Raw genomic sequence first — 21384 nt, 5'->3', positions numbered from 1 at the left:
TCACGCTATCTATTCAGTCTATCATTTTCTCTTTATTAAACTGCTGCTACGTCTCATTGTCGAGAGGTGAATGTGTGCCAAGATGTGAACAAACAGCAAATACTTTCTGTTCCTCATCCATCCCCTTTAAGTAACTTATTTTTAGGCATTTATAGAAAAGAGGGGTAAAAAATAAATACTGTACAACCATACAAACTATACAACATGGCTCACCCAATATGTTTGACTATGCTTAGGGCTGCATTTCATGTACGGTTTATAATAGCCAAAAGACTGATGAGCCATAAATTTGCATGTATTGCAAAAGACACGTTTTTTTTTTTTCTCCACATTGTGCAGAATTTTTATATAGAATCTTGATTTCCTGAAATAGCCTGAAAATAAAACAATAGAAAGGGGTGGACACACATGATTTTTTTGTTTTTGTTCAAATGTGGTTCATCTGTGGTCAAAAATGATTCAGTGGTTCAATGTTCTTTAGGTGGTTTTCGTGCCTCTGTTGGGCAACATTCTTAATGTCCCCATTTTCTTCAGTGGAAATCTCAGCGCTTTTGGAAAGTGGGCTCACATGCTAGTTTCATTGGAGGATTTGTGACTTCCATCTAGAATGTGGTTTTCTTGCCTCTCAGCACCTTGAGATGGCACCTCCCTTCCTCCTCCCTCCATACTTACCAGATCCTGCGAACAGTTGAGAAGGTTGGCCTTGGGCAGAGGGCTGGTGCAACTGGCTGAGCCGGCAGCAGACTTCTCCATGTGATTCTTTCCTTGGTAGCTTAAGCCTGTGAGCTGTCCTTCACCCTCTAATCTCTTGGCTGCTGAGCCTTCACCTTCCCCCTTAGAGTTGTTTGGACGAACAGATTGCTCGAGCAGGGACGGAGATTGTAGCAGAGCCAGTGAAGATTTAGTGTCTTGCCTTCCAGAGCTGAGCCGTGAAGAAAATCTGGAAACATTATCGTCTGACAGTTGCTGAGAAAGCTTGGCTGTACCAGCAGAGGAGGAAGTGGCCACTGGTGTAATCACTGCCATGAGCACATCATCCTGGGTTCCAATGAGGTCACTCTTGTTGTCTATTGTCTTCTGTAGGCTGCTACTATAATCCGTTGAGGAGGTGCAGCTGCTGTCTGCAGTTGTATTGATGTTGGGACTGGACACAAACTTGTACAGCCCGTCTTTTATAATTGGCATTGGCTGAGTGCTATCAGTGGTCTTATTGATCTCTATGGCACTAATCCGAGTCAGATCCAAGGGAGGGGGTGCACGCAGTTGTCTTGAAGTACTTTGACTAGCTCCAACACTGGGGATCAGAGAACTTTTTTCTGCTCTTTCTCCTGAAAAGACCTCAGCCATGTTGCAGCCTGCTCTTGCACTTCCGTCAGGGGATGTTTTTTGGGTTTGGATGGGGGGCAGCACATTCATCTCCATCTCTTCTTTGATCAGTTTTGCTTGGTTCGCCTGGAAAGTGCTTGCCTTGTCGTAAGCACATTCTAATGTCTTTACGTTGAGGTTTTGAAGGCTGCCTTTGCTAGTCAAGGGCTTGGGACAGTCAGGTGAGCCCACTCGAGCCACTTCCTGGTAACCAGATGTAAGTTTGGACTGACCGGGGCTGCCTAAATCCACATTGGAGTAGCGTTTATGGTAGCTCCAGCGGCTAGGGGATAAGTGATTATCCACTGGACACTTACTATCTTCTTTCTTTTCAATCAGCACATCTGTAAGTTCCATGTTACGTGCAAAAGCCTCTTTGGGATTAATCGAAACAATACTTCCACTTCGTTTAGCTCGTTCAAGAGCTTCCCTCCTCTTGATGGCCTTCTCCTGCCTCTTCTGCTCTCGATAAAACTCGGAGAAGTTGTTGACAATGATTGGGATGGGAAGGGCAATGACCAAGACTCCAGCTATGCAACAAAGCCCTCCAACAATCTTCCCCAGCAAGGTTTGAGGGTAAATGTCTCCATAACCAACAGTGGTCATTGTGATTGTAGCCCACCAGAAAGAGGCAGGTATGCTGGTGAATTTGGTGGAATCCTCATCTTTCTCAGCAAAGAATACTAAGCTAGAAAAGATCATAATGCCCATGGCAAGGAAGAGAATTAATAGACCCAATTCGTTGTAGCTCCTTCGCAGCGTGAAGCCCAGAGACTGCAGTCCAGTGGAGTGCCTGGCCAGTTTCAATATCCTCAGAATTCTCATTATTCGGAAAATCTGGACCACACGACGCACGTTCTGGAACTGCATTACATTCTTGTTGGATTCGGTGAGGCATAGAGTCACATAGTAAGGCAGTATGGCCAGCAAATCAATGATATTTAGTGGCGCTTTGATGAAATTCCACTTGTTGGGTGCTGACAGCAGGCGCAACAGGTACTCCATGGTGAACCAGGCGATGCACACTGCTTCTACGTGGGCTAGGCTTGGGTTGTCATTAAACTGGCCAAATTCGTCCACAACTTGCAGCTCTGGCAAGGTGTTGAGTGATAATGATATTGTGGAAATAATGATGAACAGGATGGAGATCATAGCCAGGATCTGCAAGACAAAGGAAACATAGTCTATGTTATTTTTGGTTGGTACACAATGTATTTCATTTTGATACACACTCTGGATGAGGATTTTCAAAACCGGGGCAAAATATCTTAATATTGGCATCTCATATTGTCTGCTAGGATTGAGATGCTAATTGGTCTGTCCCGGACTAAGAGGATGTCACCATTATCTAGATTCAGTTACTGACACTTCAATTGTTCTTCAGGGAGTTTAAAGCAAAATAATATATTTCTTTGCTTGAAGGAAAGTCATCTTGAACTTTTTCTTTAACATTAAATGTTCAATGTGGCAGCAGAAATCTAAACACGGTATTTTGATTCATAATTTTGTAAGATGAGATGATTATAAGATATTGTAAGATGAGTTAAGCAGCAAAATCCACCTGTTTTTATCCATCTCAAGGGGCGGCCATTTTGCCACTAGCTGCGACTGAAAATGACATCACAGTTGCTCAGGGCTCACGTAATAACCAATCACCAAAGTCAGAAAACAAGTGAGCCGTCATTACTTGAGCCCTTAGCAGCTATGTAAAGAAAAAAAATCCCCTTTACATGGGCAAATCGTTTTTGTTTTAATACTGAAACGAACTGCAGGTGAAACGGTGAGGAGCCATAAGCTTGTGCCGTCTCTCACTGCAGCCTTTGCTAGGACATTTACGGATAATTGTAATAGGATTGTCTTGCTATCTATAGCGAGGATAGAGAGCTGTTAGAAGTGGTTACTCATTCTTTCCTCCTCTAACAGGAAGAATCAAACATGGTTGTAAATTCCTTTCTAAAGGAAATTATTCTTTAACAAATAGATGATATCAAGAAAGAGTAGAAATTAAGGACATTTTCATCTGAAGATACTAAATTAAATTTTGTTTTTAAAAATTGCATATATATTTGTGCTCTCTTGCTTCTAAATTACTGTACAACAGCATCTTTTATGACATTCACTCAATGTTAGTCCTCATTTGAACATGGACGTTCAGGAATATGTCACAAGAAATCTTAATTAATGTCTGTCCAAAAAAATATTTCAAATGCTGTAGCCTGTATCAATGTTATAAAATTGATCGTGTTATTCATATATGTAGCACGGCTCAGACTGTTGACCACACAGCTTGGACATATCCACATGGCTAATTTCAATGTTCACAAGCATCAACCAATTAGCTCCAACAAACAATTGACCCCCGCCTACATCTGTTCACACATTCCGTCCCAATATTTTCAATATCCGTCCGTCCGTCCATCCATCCATCCATCCATCCATCCATCCATCCATCCATCCATCCATCCATCCATCCATCCATCCATCCATCCATCCATCCATCCACTCTTCACAAACCACCACTGATAAATACACCAAAATCAAACAGGTCGTTGAAAGTCGATCCAAAACTCGAAATGTCAGTCAGTGCATGCTTTGCAGAATCCAAACACTTTTGATGTTTACATTTGGTTTTGTCTCATCTCTTTTTGTGGTTTATGTCTTGTACTGCAATTTTGGTTTTTTCTTATTATCTTATTATTATGTTCATACCTGTGTTTGTCAACTCGATGACTTGTGTCTACCAATCAGCTCCCTTAGTCACTTTTGTCTTGTCAATTTAGTATGTTGTATTGGTTCCCATCAGTAGTTGTTACATTCCCAAGTCATGTTACGGTCAGTCAGTCCTAATGTTTTATTTGTTAGACTTCTATTGATTTAGTAATTCTTAATTCCACGTGCTTTGTTTGCTTTCCTTTTGTTCTTTGTGAATAAATACTTTTTTTGGGATTCCATTTGGATTCTTCCCACCTAGCTTGATCCTCCTAAATCCTCCACGCAAACGCAATATCATAAGAGCTTTACCTGTACCAATAACATTGTGAATTTGGCATGGTTATTTGCCAAAGCACTCATTGGATCACACTTGGGTTGAGGCTGACTTCTAGCTACTGCAGTCACCGGCTCCATTGCATGATTTGTGAAGAAGCCACTACTGTTTCACGAAACGCGCCATGGATAGCGTAAATTGAACTTTGCGTAACGGCCACAAAGTTTCTCAAACTAGCACTGAACTGCAATCAAGGGCAGATTAAAAAAAAGTCAATTGTTGAGCAGTGAGCAAGGGAATGATGTGTTTACAAGAAATGCCTAAGCTGACGACCTCACGTCTGTCCAAATGAAGCCTGAAATGATAAAAAGGTAGCGTAGGAACAAAAAGACTTGGGCACATTATTCTATCTGCTCACAATTTTAAGTTATACTTCTTCCCACTCCTTTTCAGGCATGTGAATATGATTTATGGTTTCTTTTTTGGTTATATCGTGCTTACTACTCTTTTAGTTTATACATATATATATATATATATTTTTTTTTGTCTTTCCATTTGTGTACAGTAATATATATTTTTTTTTCACATGTATGAAATAAACGAATAAACTCTAAACTCTAAACTAAATTTTACCCTGCGAATGTAATTCTCCAGGAAGAGCATCTGGCATCAAAATTTCGCCAAATAGTTCATGCGAATGACTAGCTTAAATAACCCTTGATGAGAGAAATCAAGTTGAATAAGAAGTTTAGTAGGATATTAAATAACATGAGAGTAAATCCCATCAAACTACAATAAGATTATGTGCATGAATTTAAATTTGGTTATTGAAAAAGTTATTATTGGTACAAATAGTCTGTTATGACATAGCGGTGGGTGAATTTGTGTGTGCGTGTGTGTGTTCCACTTAATACTTGCATCTAATCAGCTGTACTTTATCATGCTCAGAGAAGGATCTCTTATTGGCTAAGAGCTGAATGACACACAGGGAGTGTCATTGCGCAGTGACCTAAGAAGATTCCCTCCTGCTGACCCCACACTTCTGAAATAGTCACAAGGATCTCTGTTATATTTAGAAACAAAGTTTGCTGCTAAACTTATGTACGTATTACGTATGATCTGTATGTATGATTTCATACCTCAAATTACTGGCAGTTTAAATTTGAGTTGTTTTGATTCTCCAGCAAATTACACTGCTGTCCTGGCATGCATATTATTCCATTATTTTTTGCAGCTCCATGTGAAAAGCAATTTTTAATTGCCAAAAGTGAAGTATTGAGGAGTGTATTTTTCTGTTATGATAATTAAAATGAATAGAACTTGAATGACGTCTGTCCTGTGAAAACCTAAGAATAAGCAATTTATGAAACAAATTGAGAATTCATTTCCACAATGGGCGCCAAGAGAATTAGCCAAGTTAAATGTTAATTACAAAATGATCAATTTCACTGTTCTTAAGAACGCTTTTGGCCAATACATTATCTACCTCAGGAAGGCTCATTTTATCATCCTTTTAACTTCACTAAATCTTAACTGCTTAGGGCAAACAGCTTAATCTGCTTTTGCGACAGACTCTTCCGGTACATCCAGACACTTCACACTCCTGCGTCTCCGCAGTCTAGACCCAAACTCCATCCAGAAATCGGGATTTGGGTGTAAAGCAAATGAATAGGCCTGCATCAAATCCTGACCTTGAACCCACTGAAGACTTGTTGAATCAGCTTGCTGCTCTAGTTCCAGTTGTGTAATGCAATTCCACAGTGTTGAGATGGAGCTGCTGTTGGTCCAGAATTGAGGATCCTGACCATTTCATAAATTACAAAACGACTAATATGTCATCTTCTACAAGATGTTGGCATGTATAGGATTGGCTCACAATTTCTGTTGTATTTTGGCGGGGTGGAGGTCAAGGCTATTTTGGGGCCAGTCAAGTTATTTCATTCTCAACTTGTTAAACAATGTCTTCAATGAACTTTGGACATGATTAAGAGGTTTGTCTTAATACTTCTGTTTACACTTTATTTTGGAAAAAGTACCAAGTAAGACTGTTAAACTCATTCCTTTAAAAGATGGGGATTTGTTCAACATATACGTATATAGATAAAAAAATATATTTGAATGTTTAAATGTTATTTATACAGTTTTCGTGTTATAGTTTATAAACCGCATACGCTCTATGGTGACAGAATTACAGTTAAATATTATGAATTTGGAATTTCCGAAAATTTCAATGAATGCCTCTGAATTGGTTAAAGTGGGCCAACTCGGACTAAGCCCTGGAATTTGAAATCTCTCCATTGGAAGGGTTATCATGGGAGTGCGAGTTGCTGTTACCTTTGCTGCCACAGATGAGCTGGGTTTCTCCAGGAGATCCCACAGCTTCTGCCTCTGGTCAGGACAGCAGCCCAGCTCCTCCTCCTCCTCCTCTCCTTCCTTGTCTCTCAGATTCTCCGCCTCCCTCCTCAGCTCCTCATTCATCTGCTCCTTCTTCTGGTGGTATCGTGCCTGGCAGCAAGACTCCAGGTAGATCTCGTCAATACCCCAATAGTCCAGCTCTTGGCCAAAAGATAGGGCGCACATCTCCTCCATCATGTGCAGTTTGCCAGTTCTGTAGAAGTTGAGAATGGAGGAGAAGGCCACGGGATGGCGGTCGAAGAAATACTCGTTCTCAGACAGGGTGTAGTCATCGCAGACCTCCAGCAGCGACTCATGGGTGTTGCAGTCTCTCAGCTGTCCCAGACGGGTTCTGGGAAGGCGGTCCAGCGTTCGCCATAAAACCTCATGTGTTAGACCTCCAACATTGAGTCGGACCCTCCGAGATCGTGCCTTCACGCGGATGATGTCGATGGGCTCCGGGGGCAGCACTGGAACCACCGGGGGTCGATTGAGGACTTTTGGTGTACTGTAGAGCGCTTTGTCCACCATATTTATGCAGTGTGAACTCCACTAATGGATGCGATATTGACTCGTCGGGATGATTTCGTGGTGGCCGGTGGGCACAGAGTGGCTTGGCCCACCAAGCTCACCCAGCTCTTTTCAGATAGTAGAACTGGTGCTGAGATCCATGACTAAAAGGGTATAAAGAAATAAGCAATATTATTAAAAATATGAATTTACATATGGTATTTATACATTTTAAGTCATACCGTATTTTTTGCAGTAGTCGTTTTTCAAAGTATTCATTTTGACAACAGTAAATATCAGGACAGATGAAGTTAGCTAAATTTTTTATAACGATTCGAACTCCGTCGGCTAGAATTAATTTAGTTTGGTGAGGATCTGGATAAAACAGCTGAAATGATTTTCTCCTTTTGAGTCACTAAGGCATGAAGAGAAGCGTCTAATTAGCTATGAGACAGACGGACAAACAATCCCAAATATGACCTCTGGCCTTGGCAAAGGTCTGTGTTTTACTGAGTGACATCCCAGTTAGAGGTCAGTAGATCAAATCATGTTTAAACTGTAAAAAACTATTTTTGGGCCTCAAAACAGTCAGTTAGACATTTATAAAAAATAAGGAGTTAGCACAACAAAGCAAGCTTGCTGTTTTCTTGAAGGTTAAGGGACAACCATTCTGTAAACTTCACTCACTTTCATTTGCTAATGTAAACACGCCGAAATGGGAGAACCACCATCATTTTCTGGAATTAAAAGTCTTTCAATGACTGCTCTATAAAATGTTAATCGTAGCTTTTTCCGGGAAATCAATTTTATGGTTGGACCACTAGAGCTTATTCTACCATTAAATGTCCTTTGACAGTGGGACTTTTATCTGATTGTATAACGCCGAACCACAAATCCTAGCGGGGGCATTTGGCTTTGTCTGCCCAAGTTAATTATAGCCTGTCTATCTTCTCTCGGGACACTCATAGGACACACGACGATGTCAGCATCCAAAACTACTACGTCACTAAATGTCAAAATGCTATTTAGTCGCACAATCAGAAATTTATTAAATACTTAAATTGTTCTAAGTTGTTCTTGCTAACTTGAGATGGGTCAGATGTTTGATACTCATATCAGTATAGAGGAATTTTTTTTTCATTACCAAACAATTATGGGGCTTTTATTTTTATCAAAGTTAAAAAAGAAGGCAATAATTTGGGATCATATTTTCATCGCAGAAAGTTAAGACCGATAAGACTTTCGTTTTTGCAGTGTAAAATACGTATTTAGTGCCATGTTAAGTTTCAAATGATAGACACCATAATTAATAATTTTTAATGAAATTAACAATGCGTGCCTCTGTGCAACAACACAACATAAAATAACTAGGTATGTACAATTACACCTGGATTTTACATACTTCATAACAAAGGTCATGCAAGCAAAAACTAATGATAAAGATTATTATTGTGTTCCGTACACCGTTTTCCATTACATCAACACTTTTTCCAAGTCGAAAGCAAATTGTTTAGAACGCAGAGTCAAAGTCTAAAAAGAGAGCATTCATTTCTAATTCGTCATCAGGAGATTAGGCAGACTGTGGCTTATCCCGAGATTATGCACTTGAGTACCGCAAATTTAAAAAGCACAAAGCGCACAGACGAATACCATCACAGGATAATTCAAAAACGTTTTCTTTTTAGAATAATGAATATAACCTCCCTTTTCATATCTCATATTAGAAATAAATGTTCCAGAGGGAAGAAATAAAAAAACAGGTTGTCAAGAATCTAAGAAACTCAAGAGGAGCCTACCTGTATGGATTTTGCTGAATAACTCTTGAAGTCGAACTCTGCTTCTTCCAGGAGGTCCCACCATAGCAGCCACCTAGTTATCTTTGATTTTCAACACCATACTGAACATACTGATAAATGAAACCCACAAGGCATACTGTCAAAGATCCACATTTTGGCCAGATAGTTAAGGCCAGCTTGAACGTTCAGGTTATGTTGCATCAAGTGAGGCGTCTGTGTAGCTGAGATACATGAGGACACCTGCAAATAACTACAGACAGTCGCTGGTAAGAAGGACTAAACGGATCACGGATGGATAGAGAGACACAGGGAGAAAGAGAAAGGGGAGAGACAGAGAGAGAGAGAGACAGAAAGCAAGAGAGAGAGCGAGAGAGAGAGAGAGAGCGAGAGAGAAAAAGAGTTTCGTTCAGCACCAAGGACAGCTCTTCTTTGGAACGCGGTTAGGGTTAGACTTCAACTCGCAGTCTGCCTTGCCTTTGATTTTCCCAAAATATTAAACATTACAGATAATAAATATTAAAGATATATAAATAATTATTAAAATATGATTTATCAAAAAGACAAATAATTGTCTTCACAAGTCTAGCCTGTTTTGTTAATTACAGCCACTGGTCTAAGATGAGTGTAGAACACGAGTGTTTGGTTTCGCAGCGGAAAGAAAAATTCTAACGCAGCAATATCGTGGAACTAGAATTACAAAGGTCAGAGTAACAAGTTCAGCAGTCTGCAGACACATAACATACTCTAGAGTCTAGATAAAGGGTCACAAATGTGCTGCCTATGAGGCCCACAAAGAAAACATTTGCCAGTGATGGAGCATTGTGATTGTAGTCAGTTTTGTTTCTTAATTATTCAGGCAAGGGGTGAATGCATTTCATTTTCAAACAATGAACATGACTTTAGGCAGGCATTCAATTGAGACAAAATTGTTGTTGTTTTTGTCTCTTTCCCACTATATACACTATAGGCAAGGGGTGAATGCATTTCATTTTCAAACAATGAACATGACTTTAGGCAGGCATTCAATTGAGACAAAATTGTTGTTGTTTTTGTCTCTTTCCCACTATATACACTACCGTTCAAAAGTTTGGGGTCACAAAATTGCTTGGGTGACCCCAAACTTTTGAACGGTAGTGTATATATTTATTTAGATAATTATTTATAGATTATATATATAATCTTCTGTGTAAAAAATCTTATAATATATATGTATACTTATATTCATAGATTATATATAAGTTTATACAAATATAAGATATAATTCATAATATTTAATTCATATTTTATTATAATAATATTTACACTACCGTTCAAAAGTTTGGGGTCACCCAAACAATTTTGTGACCCCAAACTTTTGAACGGTAGTGTATGTATGTGTATATGTATGTGTATATGTGTGTGTATATATATATATATATATATATATATATATATATATATATATATATATATATATATATATATATAGTATATGTATATAATTATTATTATTTTTCCCAAATGATCATGATTACAAGTTCAGAATGAAACTTAAATTTATTGGTTTACAAAGTACGCTAAACGTCTGAATTCCTATACAGGATAATTTATAGAATGACCCATGGTATTTGTGCATCATAGTGCAGCTTTAACATTAAGACTTAACATCAACAGGTATACATGCATCATTAAATAAAAGATAGAAAAATACATCATACCAGCGTTGGAATTGAAAAAAAAAAAAAAAGGTAATTAAGAACAAGGTTAAACAAGCAATAAACATAGAGGGGATAATGCTTTATATATCTACCCACATTATATAATTCAATTTGACACTTTTGTAATATTTACAAGCTGAGTTACATTTTTGGAATGCCGTGAGCTGTCAGACACACACAAGGAGTGGACACAAAATATTAGTAGGGTCAGGGGTCATAACATTGTGGTCCCACACACTGAAGCATCAATACCAACCCTAAAATTCAAGGCCAGTTTCAGTTCAGAACTAGTTAAACAGAACACATAAGTCACCCAAATTCACCGATGTTAAACTTTAGATCACAAGATCTGCCAGAGGGGACTATCAATGGAATTAAACACAACTAAAGTATATACATAAAAAAAAAAAAAAACTATTATTACAATTCTTTGTTGCTTTTTGTTGTTGCCAATATTTTGTTTCAAGCTCAAGTTTCTTGGTATTGTGCTGAGGTAACTTGTGGTTTATTATTTGTGTTCCAGTCGTAACAGCTGCTCTTTACCATTGACGGTTAGTGACCTCAGCTGGCCGTCCTCTTCCACCTCAATCCGCTCTTGACCATTCTCAATGATCCTGGAAAAGGAGAAAAACACTGTTTCTTTCTCTTCTCTTCTCTTCTCTTCTTCAAGAGTGAGACAAACCTGTTTCATATGACAAATAAGATAAACAAAACTTTGTGTTTACCTTTTAGTAGTGATCTTCCTGCCATTGACGATTTTTGTAGAAGTAGACACGGAACGGAAGTTACCCATGCCTCCTCCACCACCTCCCCCAAAGGAGCTGCTGGAGAAAGAGGTGAAGCCCCCGCCCCCGAGACTACCCATGGTCGTCATCTGACCCATGTGACCCATATGACCCATGTGACCCATGGGGCTCATGGAGCCAAACGTACCAAAGCCTGCAAGGGGAGAATGAAAATCACAAAACCTAAGTAATTAGCATGGAGTGAATTCTATTGCCCATTGTTGTTGGTTTCTTACCTGGGTCAAAAGGTGAGAAGCCGGCACCAAAGGGTGGAAAACCTACAAAGCCCCCCAAAAATGAGCCCCCTGTCCGGTTTCGACTTGTGCGACTTTGATGGCGCCGTCCGCTGCCAAAAAAAGGATCATCACCAAATGGATCTGCACCTTGAAGAACAAGAGGAGAGAGTGAGCAAAAAGCTTCTAAATGAAGGAAACGCAAAACAAAATGGATTTACCGAAAAGGTCTGCAAATGGGTCCCTGCCTCCAAAGAACTCCCTGAAGACATCTTCTGGGTTACGGAATGTGAAGGGTTCTTGGAAATGATCTTCATTGTGGAAGTGCCCACCTGTAACAGATTCATTAAAAACATTTGGACATATTTAGTAGTAATTAGATGAAAACTATGTGGAACACAAAAGGGAAATTTTGTTTAGCTTCAGTCTGGGAAACCAGAAGAATTTTTTGAGGATGGATGATCACATTACCTCTCCCTCGAGCACCCCTCGTCAGTCCTTCTTTGCCATATAGATCATATGTGCTTCTCTTGTTCACTGATAGAAAAAGAAAATAACATGGCTCACCATTTACAAAACAATTTTATGGGCAACAAGACCACAGTAAATAATGAAGTACACATTGGCAAATTTCCAAGAAATTACAAACCATCTGACAGGACTTCATAAGCCTCTGACAGCTCCTTGAATTTCTTCTCAGCATCTTCTTTGTTTTCTGGGTTTTTATCGGGGTGCCACCTCAGGGCCAGTTTTCTGTACCTGTCAAAGGTCAGTGCAAAAATCAGCGGCATGAAATACACTTTTTAAAGCATCTTCTACTGTACACCATGTTTTTTTAGGTCTGTCAAGAGCAAAGCAAGTGTACAACATGAAATGAATGAATCATAAATAAACTAAATGGTGCAACATTCAGGATGGAGAAATGAGGCCCATTTTCAAGCAGACCTGAAGGTGAGCCTGTCAATAAGTGTCGCAACTGTTACGTCTTTCATCTTTGCTCTTGTCGCATTATAAGATGAACAAGCACTATTTCTGAGATACAATGGATCATAGTTCCCACGATGAGAAGTTTTTGAGATGAGAAAAATTGGGCCGAGTCGAACAGGCTTAACAGGTGCTAGTGGTACAGCCACATTGTTTACACACCAGGATGGGCGGAGGTTATTGTTACTTGTATTATTTTACTTGTGTTAATACATTCTACACAAATGATATCTTTTGAAATAGAACAAAAAAGTACAGGATGCTTATTCAAGGTGATGATGAAATGCCATTAGCGGTTGACTTGAATGACGTACACAGTTACAACAACACAAATGTAAGTTGTGTTGACTCTTCTGGGGCTATACGAGAAGACTTGGAAGGACCCAGCCTGCAAAGGCTCCTCAAAAACAAACCCTACGAATTTGGACGCACACATTGCACTGTCAAGGGTCAAACAGTCATGTGATATTCACAAGCTGAGACCTTAGACACTGATATCATGTTGTGGACATCAAGTGGTCTTTTTCAAAAAAGGACAGTTTAGAGCTGCATACTGATATTTTTAATATTTGTATAAACTTGTAAAACGTATCAACTGACGATTTCTTTATGTCCTCTGCAGACGCATCTCTCCGTACTCCTAGAATCTGGTAGTAGTCCACCATAGTGTGTGGCTGAAGAGCACGACAATGGGTCTAAGGAACCTAAAAGTGAAAAGCAAATCATACAGGTCAAGAACAACCACAGCATGTGAATTGTATCAACATAAGCATATCCAATAACATTTTGACTTTCATTCATGCCTACTAGGGATTGCATACACTGCGATGGTGCGATCGATAGGTCACCGATTCATCAACAAAGTGCCATGATAAGGCATCACATCAAAGTTCTTCATCTTCCTACTCTTCTTCTTCAATGTCAAGTGGGTACCACCACCCAGTGTTCAAATAGGAAATAAGACTGGTTAAATGGTTGATAATCAAAATATTGAAACACTCTTATTTGACTTCTTGCACTTATCGCAAATATTCTATAAATCCAATACACTTGATTTCACTTGTCAAATGTCGCTGTATTCATCTACTATGACTTTTAACTGAACTTCCTGTTTCGAACAACCAATGACTCAAAAGAGAAGTTTGAAAATTGTGTTCCTAAAGTTTTTTCATACGACTACGTAGTTTGGTTTGCATTACATTATGGAATTTGTCATAAATTCATTTGTTTGCATTTGCCTTGATTTACTCTCTTCTCAATGACCTCGTTTAGATCATTAATATTATTTAAAATCTCATGTACTTAAAAACGTTTCCAGAGCTATTTCGTAACTGCCTCGATTTACACATACGCGTTTCAGATAACAAAATATTATTTAACCAATTAAAAACAAAAATAAAATACGGTAACTGTAATCCTCTGTACTGTATGCTGGAATTGTGGCTGAAGTTTGCTTTATGTGACCGCATCAACCCTTATAAACACAGCAATAAACGTCAGATCCCACCCTGCTTAAAATCCCCCTACAAGATTATTAAATCTACCTAGCAAAATGATGGTGGCGTTTAGCTTCTGCTACATGACGTATAGTGAATGGGTCCATGACTAGCTTAGCGCTGTGCGGTTGAAAACATCACATATGCTCACTGTTCAAATTGATCTTACCTAAAACAGCTTCGGCGATGTATGACTTAAAATGATTCGTAGAAGTGATAACGAATCTCTTGAAAGGGTTTCCCGAAAGCTAAACAGGTTTTTTCGTGCCACAGTTTGCGGTTTCTTGGATTAGTCGCATCGTCCAGCTACTGCGTCTTCTTCACCTGAATCTGCTGCGCGGCTGCTATTTTTTTCAACTCACCCAAACACCCCGCCACCAACTGGACGCATTAGGTATGGAAACGACTGCGTTTGGGTTCAAGAAACAGAACTTACTTCATAGTTTCTTGACTCTTCCCATTTGGGTTATAGTTTATTTTCCCATTTTTAAAACTATCAAGCTTGTGTAAGGTGAATAATACTCTAATGGGAGGTCTAATGTGTTTGTGTCTTTTAACATGTTTTGTGAGGCACTTCGTGTTTTTATTTGATTGATAATTGAGAAACATGCAATGAAGTAAAGGTTATAACAATACATAATTTGTAGTATTTATTCAGGCTGATAATTTACAAATACCACAGATTTTTGCAAACGGAACACACACTATATACACATCAGGGTCACCAGGTCACCCTCAAGGACAACCCAGGGCCTTTCCAAATATAGCTCACCAGTAATGAGACATGGTTTATAAGTGATCATTTGAAATGTAAACAGGCAGATTGAAGTGAAGTGTTGCTTTGTAATATTCAGCTGTTTTCAAACAGGAGTTGCTAATGGTATGTACAGTTGCCTGACTTGTGTGAGGACAGTGACGGTGTGCATGTGGCAGGTTGAAATTTGAGTGAATTTATTTTCAGAAGTGTATCAAACTGCTAGCTAGGGCTGGCTGTCACTATTGAATATTTATAGAATTGATCGATTCATTGGAAAAAAAACATTTTACATTATTAAAAAAAAAAAAAAGATTACCTGTTAATGGACTATTACTATTAGTTATTGTTTAATGTCAATTACACTGGAATCAATTTAACTGTTATTGGACTTTTGTAAGTCTGAAATTTTAAGTTAAACAATAGCGCTAAATCATCAATTATCAAAATTGTTGATAAGATGATCAATTCATTCTCACTCTACTGGTAGCCTTCTTCACTAACGAGTAGCCAAAAGGTGATCATTAATAGTTCACACTTTTTCAGCTGAATGGGAAAAGGACCGTTACGGTGGAGTCCAAAACAAATGACAAAAAAGCTGATTAAGCACTTTAGTTCCTCTGTATGTCCTCAATGATTCTTAAAGTTTCAATTATGACATATATTTGAATGGGCAGTTCATTTTTACAAGGGTACATTTACAATTTTCTGGAGCACAAATCAGCATGGCGATTAAACAGCAAGTCAACAGAAACAGGAAGGTGCAATAAACAACCCAGTATCCTGAGGTGAAAATCATGTTATCCTTTTTGAAGGAAGAAATGGTCAAATTGGCTTTATTTAAGCAGCTTTGCAGTTGCCATGGAGGTCATGGTAGTCATGGTAGTCATGGTGATAGTGGGCACAGTGATGTCTTTGAAGATGGGCTGTGTGACACCTGCATAAGATACTTTGTTCTCGCTGAGTGTTCCGATGATCATTTGGCGCATATCCCTGCTCGCATCACCGCGCACCGCTAGCAGCGCCTGGATATGCTCCTCCCTAAGGGGACAGTAAATCATCCTGCTTTCAGTGTACAATGATTTCTGGTATAATTACGGTTTCACTGATACATCATCATCATTTAAAAGGAAGAGAGATTTTAAAAAATTGAGATAACACTTCAATACGCCAATTGAGCCCTGGTACCTGATGTCAGGGTATTTGGAAACCAGCGTAGTGACCTCCAGGAAGAGCAGTGTCGGGTCGGTCAGTTTGAAGACTTCAGCAATGGCCACAATAGCGCCACATAGACGATCTGTGTCTTGTCCCTACAACATAATAATCTCCATTAACCATAAACTTCATTCTTATCCGCCTAAACAGATTAACCATTATAGGTACAGTTGTCATGCAAGTTTTGCACTCTGGATTATGGTAACATGAGAACTCACAGCAGCCAGTTTTCTGAAGAGGAACTTGAACTGCTCAGCCTCTTTGGTCATTCTCTCAGCTCCTTCCCTCCTCTCATCAGCATTCTTAAAGGTGATCCTCTTTTGCATCACTGCCTTAATGTAGTCCACCACAACCCTGCGAAGGGCTTCACTTGTCATTTCCTGCACACACGGCACACGATTATTTTTCGGTTCGTCGCAACAATAATGATTATGTTCTGCAAGAATGTATTTCTTACCTGATTAAAGGGTTTCTTGATCTTGTTAAAGTCATTGAAGTAGTCCTCCACTGTCACACAGATAGTATCCACAGCATGAGATCCTGTCAGCCATTTTCTGGTTAGAAGTTCATTGAGGTGATGCTGGAAATGACAAGTTAAATGTTGATATCTGCAAGATTATATGCACAGTATAATTTGGACACCTGAAACATCCAGCACATAAAACTTGTCACCTTCCTACCTCAAGGTCCAAGAAGACTTCATCTAAGAGGAACTGACATCCCTCCTTGGCCACCTCGTTGAGTGTCCTCGCGATGGCAGCATCACTGTCAGTGGGCTCCGAGGACTGAGAATACTTTCTCTTTAGACTGTTGATGGACTCTCTAAACAACATATTGGATGTGTGTCAAACAGTATTAATATTGCATTGGTACTTCCATTATTGAAGTAATGAATAATGGAGCCCCAAAGAGAATTAAAAACTAACAATACTTAGCAACTAAGATTAGCACTTACTTGAATGTCTGGCAATTGTTTATGATGGCGATCATGTATTGCACGTAACATTGAGGAAGCTGTCGATCTCGCAGATGTTCTTCTTTATAGGCCACGGCCTCTTCTCTGTACCTACAGACAGCATGGAGAAAATGTTTAAGTCGACACTTCTCTTGAACGTCCCAGTATATCCCATTTATCAGAGAACAACCTCTGGTCCAGACAGACAATCGATGGTAACAATCCAAACATTACCGAATGAGGAATGAGTTCATCTGTTTCAGGCAGAGTTTGAGAACCTGCTCTTTAAAGTCTCCATCGATCTGAGCGGCTACTTGCAGGTTCTGTTCAAACATCTGTCAAAAGCATAGAATGATAACACACAGAAAATATATATATATCAGACAAATGTTACAGGTAAAAAAATAGCCTCTTAATCTGTGTGTAGAAAAATGTGTATGCTACCTGAAAGACGATGGCAGGTAGTGTAGTTTGATAGTACCCATCCTGATCAGCCTCAGGCTCTGTTTCTTTCTGCCAGTCCTTCTTGTCTGTTTCAAGAGCTTTCCTCAGCCAGCCGGTAATATTTGACTGAAGACAGAAATAGCAATAAACATTCAATGCGAGATGTATTTGACATAGGTGTAATGTTAAGTAATTTTGTCATGGTGAATATATTAATACAGAAACATTCAAATGAAAACTAGTTGAATATTCCTTGACTGATAAATTAACGGTTTATTTTCTCCATCAAAGAAATGTTCATTCCGAGTCCGCATGTTATCGATTGTGGCGCTTACTGTGAAAGTCTGGACATATTTGCTGAGTAAATCATCCACCACATCCTGAGGTAGCAGGGACTCGTGCTGGTTGATGTCACATTCAGCAATAAGCTCTGGATGGCCCATCATCTCTGCACTATGAAGCACACACAGAAGAACAATGTCTGATTGCTTCTTAGCGCACTGGCAGCAGGACCAACACTGGGCTAGAGTTACACAATCCCTGGAGAAGCAAGGGACTTTTATGGACAGTTTTTTTTTTATATGATTTGAAACTTACCAAAAATATTGCATCAAAACATATTAGAAACAAGAACTGGAAAAAACTTGATTTAAATATGAAATTGTGTGTTTAAATAGACAGTACCTCTTATAGGTATTGAGGACCCAGGTTAACATGGACACGATTTCATTCGCTTCCAAGTCCTCAGATGCCAGTTCTTTGACACGAGTGGAAACGGCATTGTGGTAAAGGCGGAAAAACCTGAAAGACATATGCACACAATTATGAATATTAGCAAACAATAGACGCTTCCAGTCAAACAAATATCAAAATTCATTTGTATTCCTGTAATGCATGTCCTCCTCATGTCCATGTCCTCTTATTAAACTTTTCAAAGTAGTAAAGCTATGCGACACAGAATTTTTCTAATTTGTAGACTCTGGAAAGTGAGAGGTTAGGAGGAAAAATGTTCACCTGTTGAAGGTGTTGTAATGTGGTGGGAAGCATTGAACCATGAGGTTCTTGACAATGATGAGGTCATCTAAAACATATTTCCTTGTTATCTCCAGAAGACGAACAAGCCACATTTTATCAGCTTCTCTTGTCACTGACTGTGTGCCCTCGATGCGGGTGCTGACAGTGCCCTCCAATACCTGCATTAGATTAAAAAATAAAATAAAATGGATACTTAATAAGGACATAAAACAAGTCAATAGTTTCTTAGCTAAAAAATTTCCACTGGCTTTGTGCATCATCAATATGGTTGAATAGCAAAAAGCGAATATTATTGGACTGCAGAGGAAGCCTGAGTAAAAGTGAAGAAGAAATAATTCCTCTCACCTGAAACATTTTGTCTTTCCATCTTTTGGGTCGTCCAGGCGGGATGAAGCCTGTCTGTTTTTTACGGTCAACCATCCGCCGGTCGATTTTCTCCTCACGTTCAATGATACGAACCACTGACACTAGCATGGTGGGGTCACGACGAACAGTAACCATGGCCCTCTGCAGAACCATCCATGACTGCTTGGCAAGCTCATCTGATAACCGCTGAACCTGGGAGGAAAGAAGGGATTTAAAGGAGCAGCAAAACAAATATTTACAGTTGACAAAGGACAAGCATTAAAAAGTTTCTCCTGTTTTTGCACGCAACACAATGCATTCAGGTTGCGTTCACAGCAAAGGAATTCACAGCAAACCGTGAAAAGCCAGGATCGAAATCACAAATTTGGATTAACTGCCCAAACATAATACACACGCATTGCAAAAATCTTCACCTGCTTTTGTTTAAACTTACATCTTCAAAATAGATGGAAATGAGATGCATGTCACTGGTGTTCTTGCTGTCCATGCGGTATTGCTCATACATAAGGTCATCTCGGGAGCTCTCCAGATCCATCAGTTTCCTGTGAGCCTGAAGCAACTCTGCCTGCTCTATCAGCTGTTGGGTCTCTTCCACAATCTCTGGCACTGTGACAAGACATGTTGCGGTGTTATATTTTGTACGCTTTTCACAAACTGTATTCGGAATGAAATAGGAGCCATATTATGCAATGTTTCTAGATACGCAGTATGCAATGAGTGAGATTATAGACCTGCTCCTAGAGTCTCTGAATCAGACCTCAACTGAACACTTACCCGAGAAAATGTTTTTAAGGTTTTCCACAGCGGAGGCCAGCTGACTATGTTGAACGACAGCATCTTTGACATCTTTCAGGCTCTCTATAGTGTTGATGCTCTGCCTCCAGTCTTTGCTCACATCAGCCAGCGAGCTCTGGATGTCCTTCACGTCAAGCAAGGCACTGTGCAGCTGAGTTAGTCCAGTGCGGACACCGTCCAGCTGAGACTGGATGGCTGCCTGAAAAACATTCACACAATAACCTTGAATTACATTTCAAGAGACAAGAGAAATAACAACAGCTAAAGAACCACACTTTAGTCGAGTTTGGTGCTCAGAAGTTAAACATTCTTAAACATTATCATCTACGGTCACATAATTTGGAATATCTTGTACCAAAAAAGAAATTAAATTATTTGAAAAGTGCATTTTGTGTTCATCTCCCTTATCTGTGTCTAATATTAAAATTTGGTTTGATGATCTGAAACACCTCAGTCTGACATGTATGCAAAAAAATGAATATATCAATACTTTTTTGGGGTACTGTGATGTAAGAGAAGCATTGAATCGCATGACATTATGGACATGACAAAACAGCAAGTTCTTTATCTGATCACCTTTAACCTTGCTTCGACAGAGGCTTTCTTTCTGGCCTCTCTTCTTCTATACTGCTCCACTTTGTCCAACTGGTCAGATCTCTGCAGCATTCCAGCCACGCGCTGAACGGCTGTGGCAACCGCCTCACGGCTTGTCTCCTCCATTCTCATGCTCAGAAGTGTAACGCTTTGTCCATGGGCTTTATGCAGTCACACTTGGAAGCGGGGAAAGGTGATACAGTCACCACATCAGTCTTCTCACTCAAACTATACAATTATGTTATAACGAAACAGGGTTCACCAACATGGTGCACATGTAGGCAACTAGTTATGGAGACACAGTGGTTATATGGCCGGCAATTCGCAGTTTACCGTTATAACTACGAGTACAAATTCCATGCCACTAGAATTGAGCATTCTCAACCTTTTCATTTTATTTTTCAATCTCCCAAGCCTATATTCTTTGTTTATTAATTTTAAATGCGAATGGTGAAAATGACAGCAAGTTGCTGAGTACAATAATTAATTGATCATCTACTGAGTTCATCTGTCATGACGATAATATCCTTACATCTTTAATAATTGATTAGATTTCAGATTATAAATGCTCCGAAAGATATTGTTCACACTAATTAACAATGTGCATTTTTTAATTGACACGACCATTATTCCGAATGATACGTTGTTGTTTATTTCTTCGACATGCCTTTAACGTTGTTCGCTGTGGTAGAGTTGTCAGCATATTGACGTTTACAATTTTCAAAGAAGATGCTAAGCTAACTACCAACGTAAACCGACGATTCATAGGTGGCATAAACTGCCAGGAATGGAAAAAACCAAAAACTCTTACGTTGTGGTCTTCATGATCCAATGCTGATAAAACAAACAGGGTTCATCTTCGGAAATAATGTTAAAACCACTATGAAGCACAGTAGTGGTTTATGTTATTTTATACTTTTTACTTCCTAGTTTGGCCCCGCCTACATTTGATACTTCCGGATTTCCAATATTCTTCTTTC

General features: G+C 39.2%; 3 protein-coding genes across 4 annotated transcripts; all 3 read right to left on the bottom strand.

Annotated features, from left to right (window-relative positions):
- Positions 1 to 515: 515 nt before the first annotated feature.
- Positions 516 to 9347, bottom strand: LOC119136841 (potassium voltage-gated channel subfamily B member 2-like). The gene is made up of 3 exons (XM_037275611.1): positions 9052 to 9347; positions 6686 to 7419; positions 516 to 2526 (listed from the first exon to the last, which is right to left on the bottom strand). Exons 2-3 carry the CDS (start codon positions 7274 to 7276, stop codon positions 565 to 567), a joined length of 2553 nt encoding a protein of 850 aa, XP_037131506.1. The 5' UTR covers positions 7277 to 7419; positions 9052 to 9347; the 3' UTR covers positions 516 to 564.
- A 1221-nt stretch (positions 9348 to 10568) lies between these two features.
- On the bottom strand, positions 10569 to 14597 carry dnajb6a (DnaJ heat shock protein family (Hsp40) member B6a). Of its 2 annotated transcripts, XM_037275619.1 has the most exons (9): positions 14416 to 14597; positions 14160 to 14224; positions 13351 to 13454; positions 12416 to 12525; positions 12238 to 12303; positions 11988 to 12098; positions 11770 to 11916; positions 11474 to 11687; positions 10569 to 11362 (listed from the first exon to the last, which is right to left on the bottom strand). In XM_037275619.1, exons 3-9 carry the CDS (start codon positions 13413 to 13415, stop codon positions 11257 to 11259), a joined length of 819 nt encoding a protein of 272 aa, XP_037131514.1. In that variant the 5' UTR covers positions 13416 to 13454; positions 14160 to 14224; positions 14416 to 14597; the 3' UTR covers positions 10569 to 11256. The 2 variants fall into 2 exon arrangements, with proteins under 2 accessions (XP_037131514.1, XP_037131512.1); XM_037275617.1 differs by lacking the exon at positions 14160 to 14224.
- A 284-nt stretch (positions 14598 to 14881) lies between these two features.
- On the bottom strand, positions 14882 to 21370 carry exoc3 (exocyst complex component 3). Its single transcript, XM_037275612.1, has 16 exons — positions 21216 to 21370; positions 20387 to 20580; positions 19790 to 20009; positions 19449 to 19621; positions 18995 to 19207; positions 18629 to 18807; positions 18299 to 18415; positions 17950 to 18067; positions 17615 to 17740; positions 17405 to 17505; positions 17171 to 17281; positions 16896 to 17037; positions 16673 to 16795; positions 16434 to 16595; positions 16189 to 16310; positions 14882 to 16041 (listed from the first exon to the last, which is right to left on the bottom strand). The coding sequence occupies exons 2-16, from the start codon at positions 20534 to 20536 to the stop codon at positions 15837 to 15839; spliced, it is 2262 nt and encodes a 753-aa protein (XP_037131507.1). The 5' UTR covers positions 20537 to 20580; positions 21216 to 21370; the 3' UTR covers positions 14882 to 15836.
- Between the last annotated feature and the right edge of the window lie 14 nt (positions 21371 to 21384).

This window comes from Syngnathus acus, chromosome 17 (assembly GCF_901709675.1).
Source record: "Syngnathus acus chromosome 17, fSynAcu1.2, whole genome shotgun sequence".
NCBI lineage: Eukaryota > Metazoa > Chordata > Actinopteri > Syngnathiformes > Syngnathidae > Syngnathus > Syngnathus acus.
The sequence above is the reverse complement of the archived record's forward strand: the minus strand, read 5'-3'. Positions and strand labels throughout refer to the sequence as shown.

Coding starts and splice junctions, on each gene's coding strand:
- dnajb6a (XM_037275619.1), bottom strand. CDS start 13,415: ATGGTGGACTACTACCAGATTCTAGGAGTACGGAGAGATGCGTCTGCA. Junction 12,304..12,415: donor TTATGAAGTCCTGTCAGATG/GTTTGTAATTTC, acceptor TTTTTCTATCAG/TGAACAAGAGAAGCACATAT. Junction 12,099..12,237: donor GAGGGGTGCTCGAGGGAGAG/GTAATGTGATCA, acceptor AATCTGTTACAG/GTGGGCACTTCCACAATGAA.
- exoc3 (XM_037275612.1), bottom strand. CDS start 20,536: ATGAGAATGGAGGAGACAAGCCGTGAGGCGGTTGCCACAGCCGTTCAG. Junction 20,010..20,386: donor CTGTCGAAGCAAGGTTAAAG/GTGATCAGATAA, acceptor AATGTTTTTCAG/GCAGCCATCCAGTCTCAGCT. Junction 18,068..18,298: donor GTCCTCAATACCTATAAGAG/GTACTGTCTATT, acceptor TGTGCTTCATAG/TGCAGAGATGATGGGCCATC.
- LOC119136841 (XM_037275611.1), bottom strand. CDS start 7,276: ATGGTGGACAAAGCGCTCTACAGTACACCAAAAGTCCTCAATCGACCC. Junction 2,527..6,685: donor GCTCATCTGTGGCAGCAAAG/GTAACAGCAACT, acceptor TTTGTCTTGCAG/ATCCTGGCTATGATCTCCAT.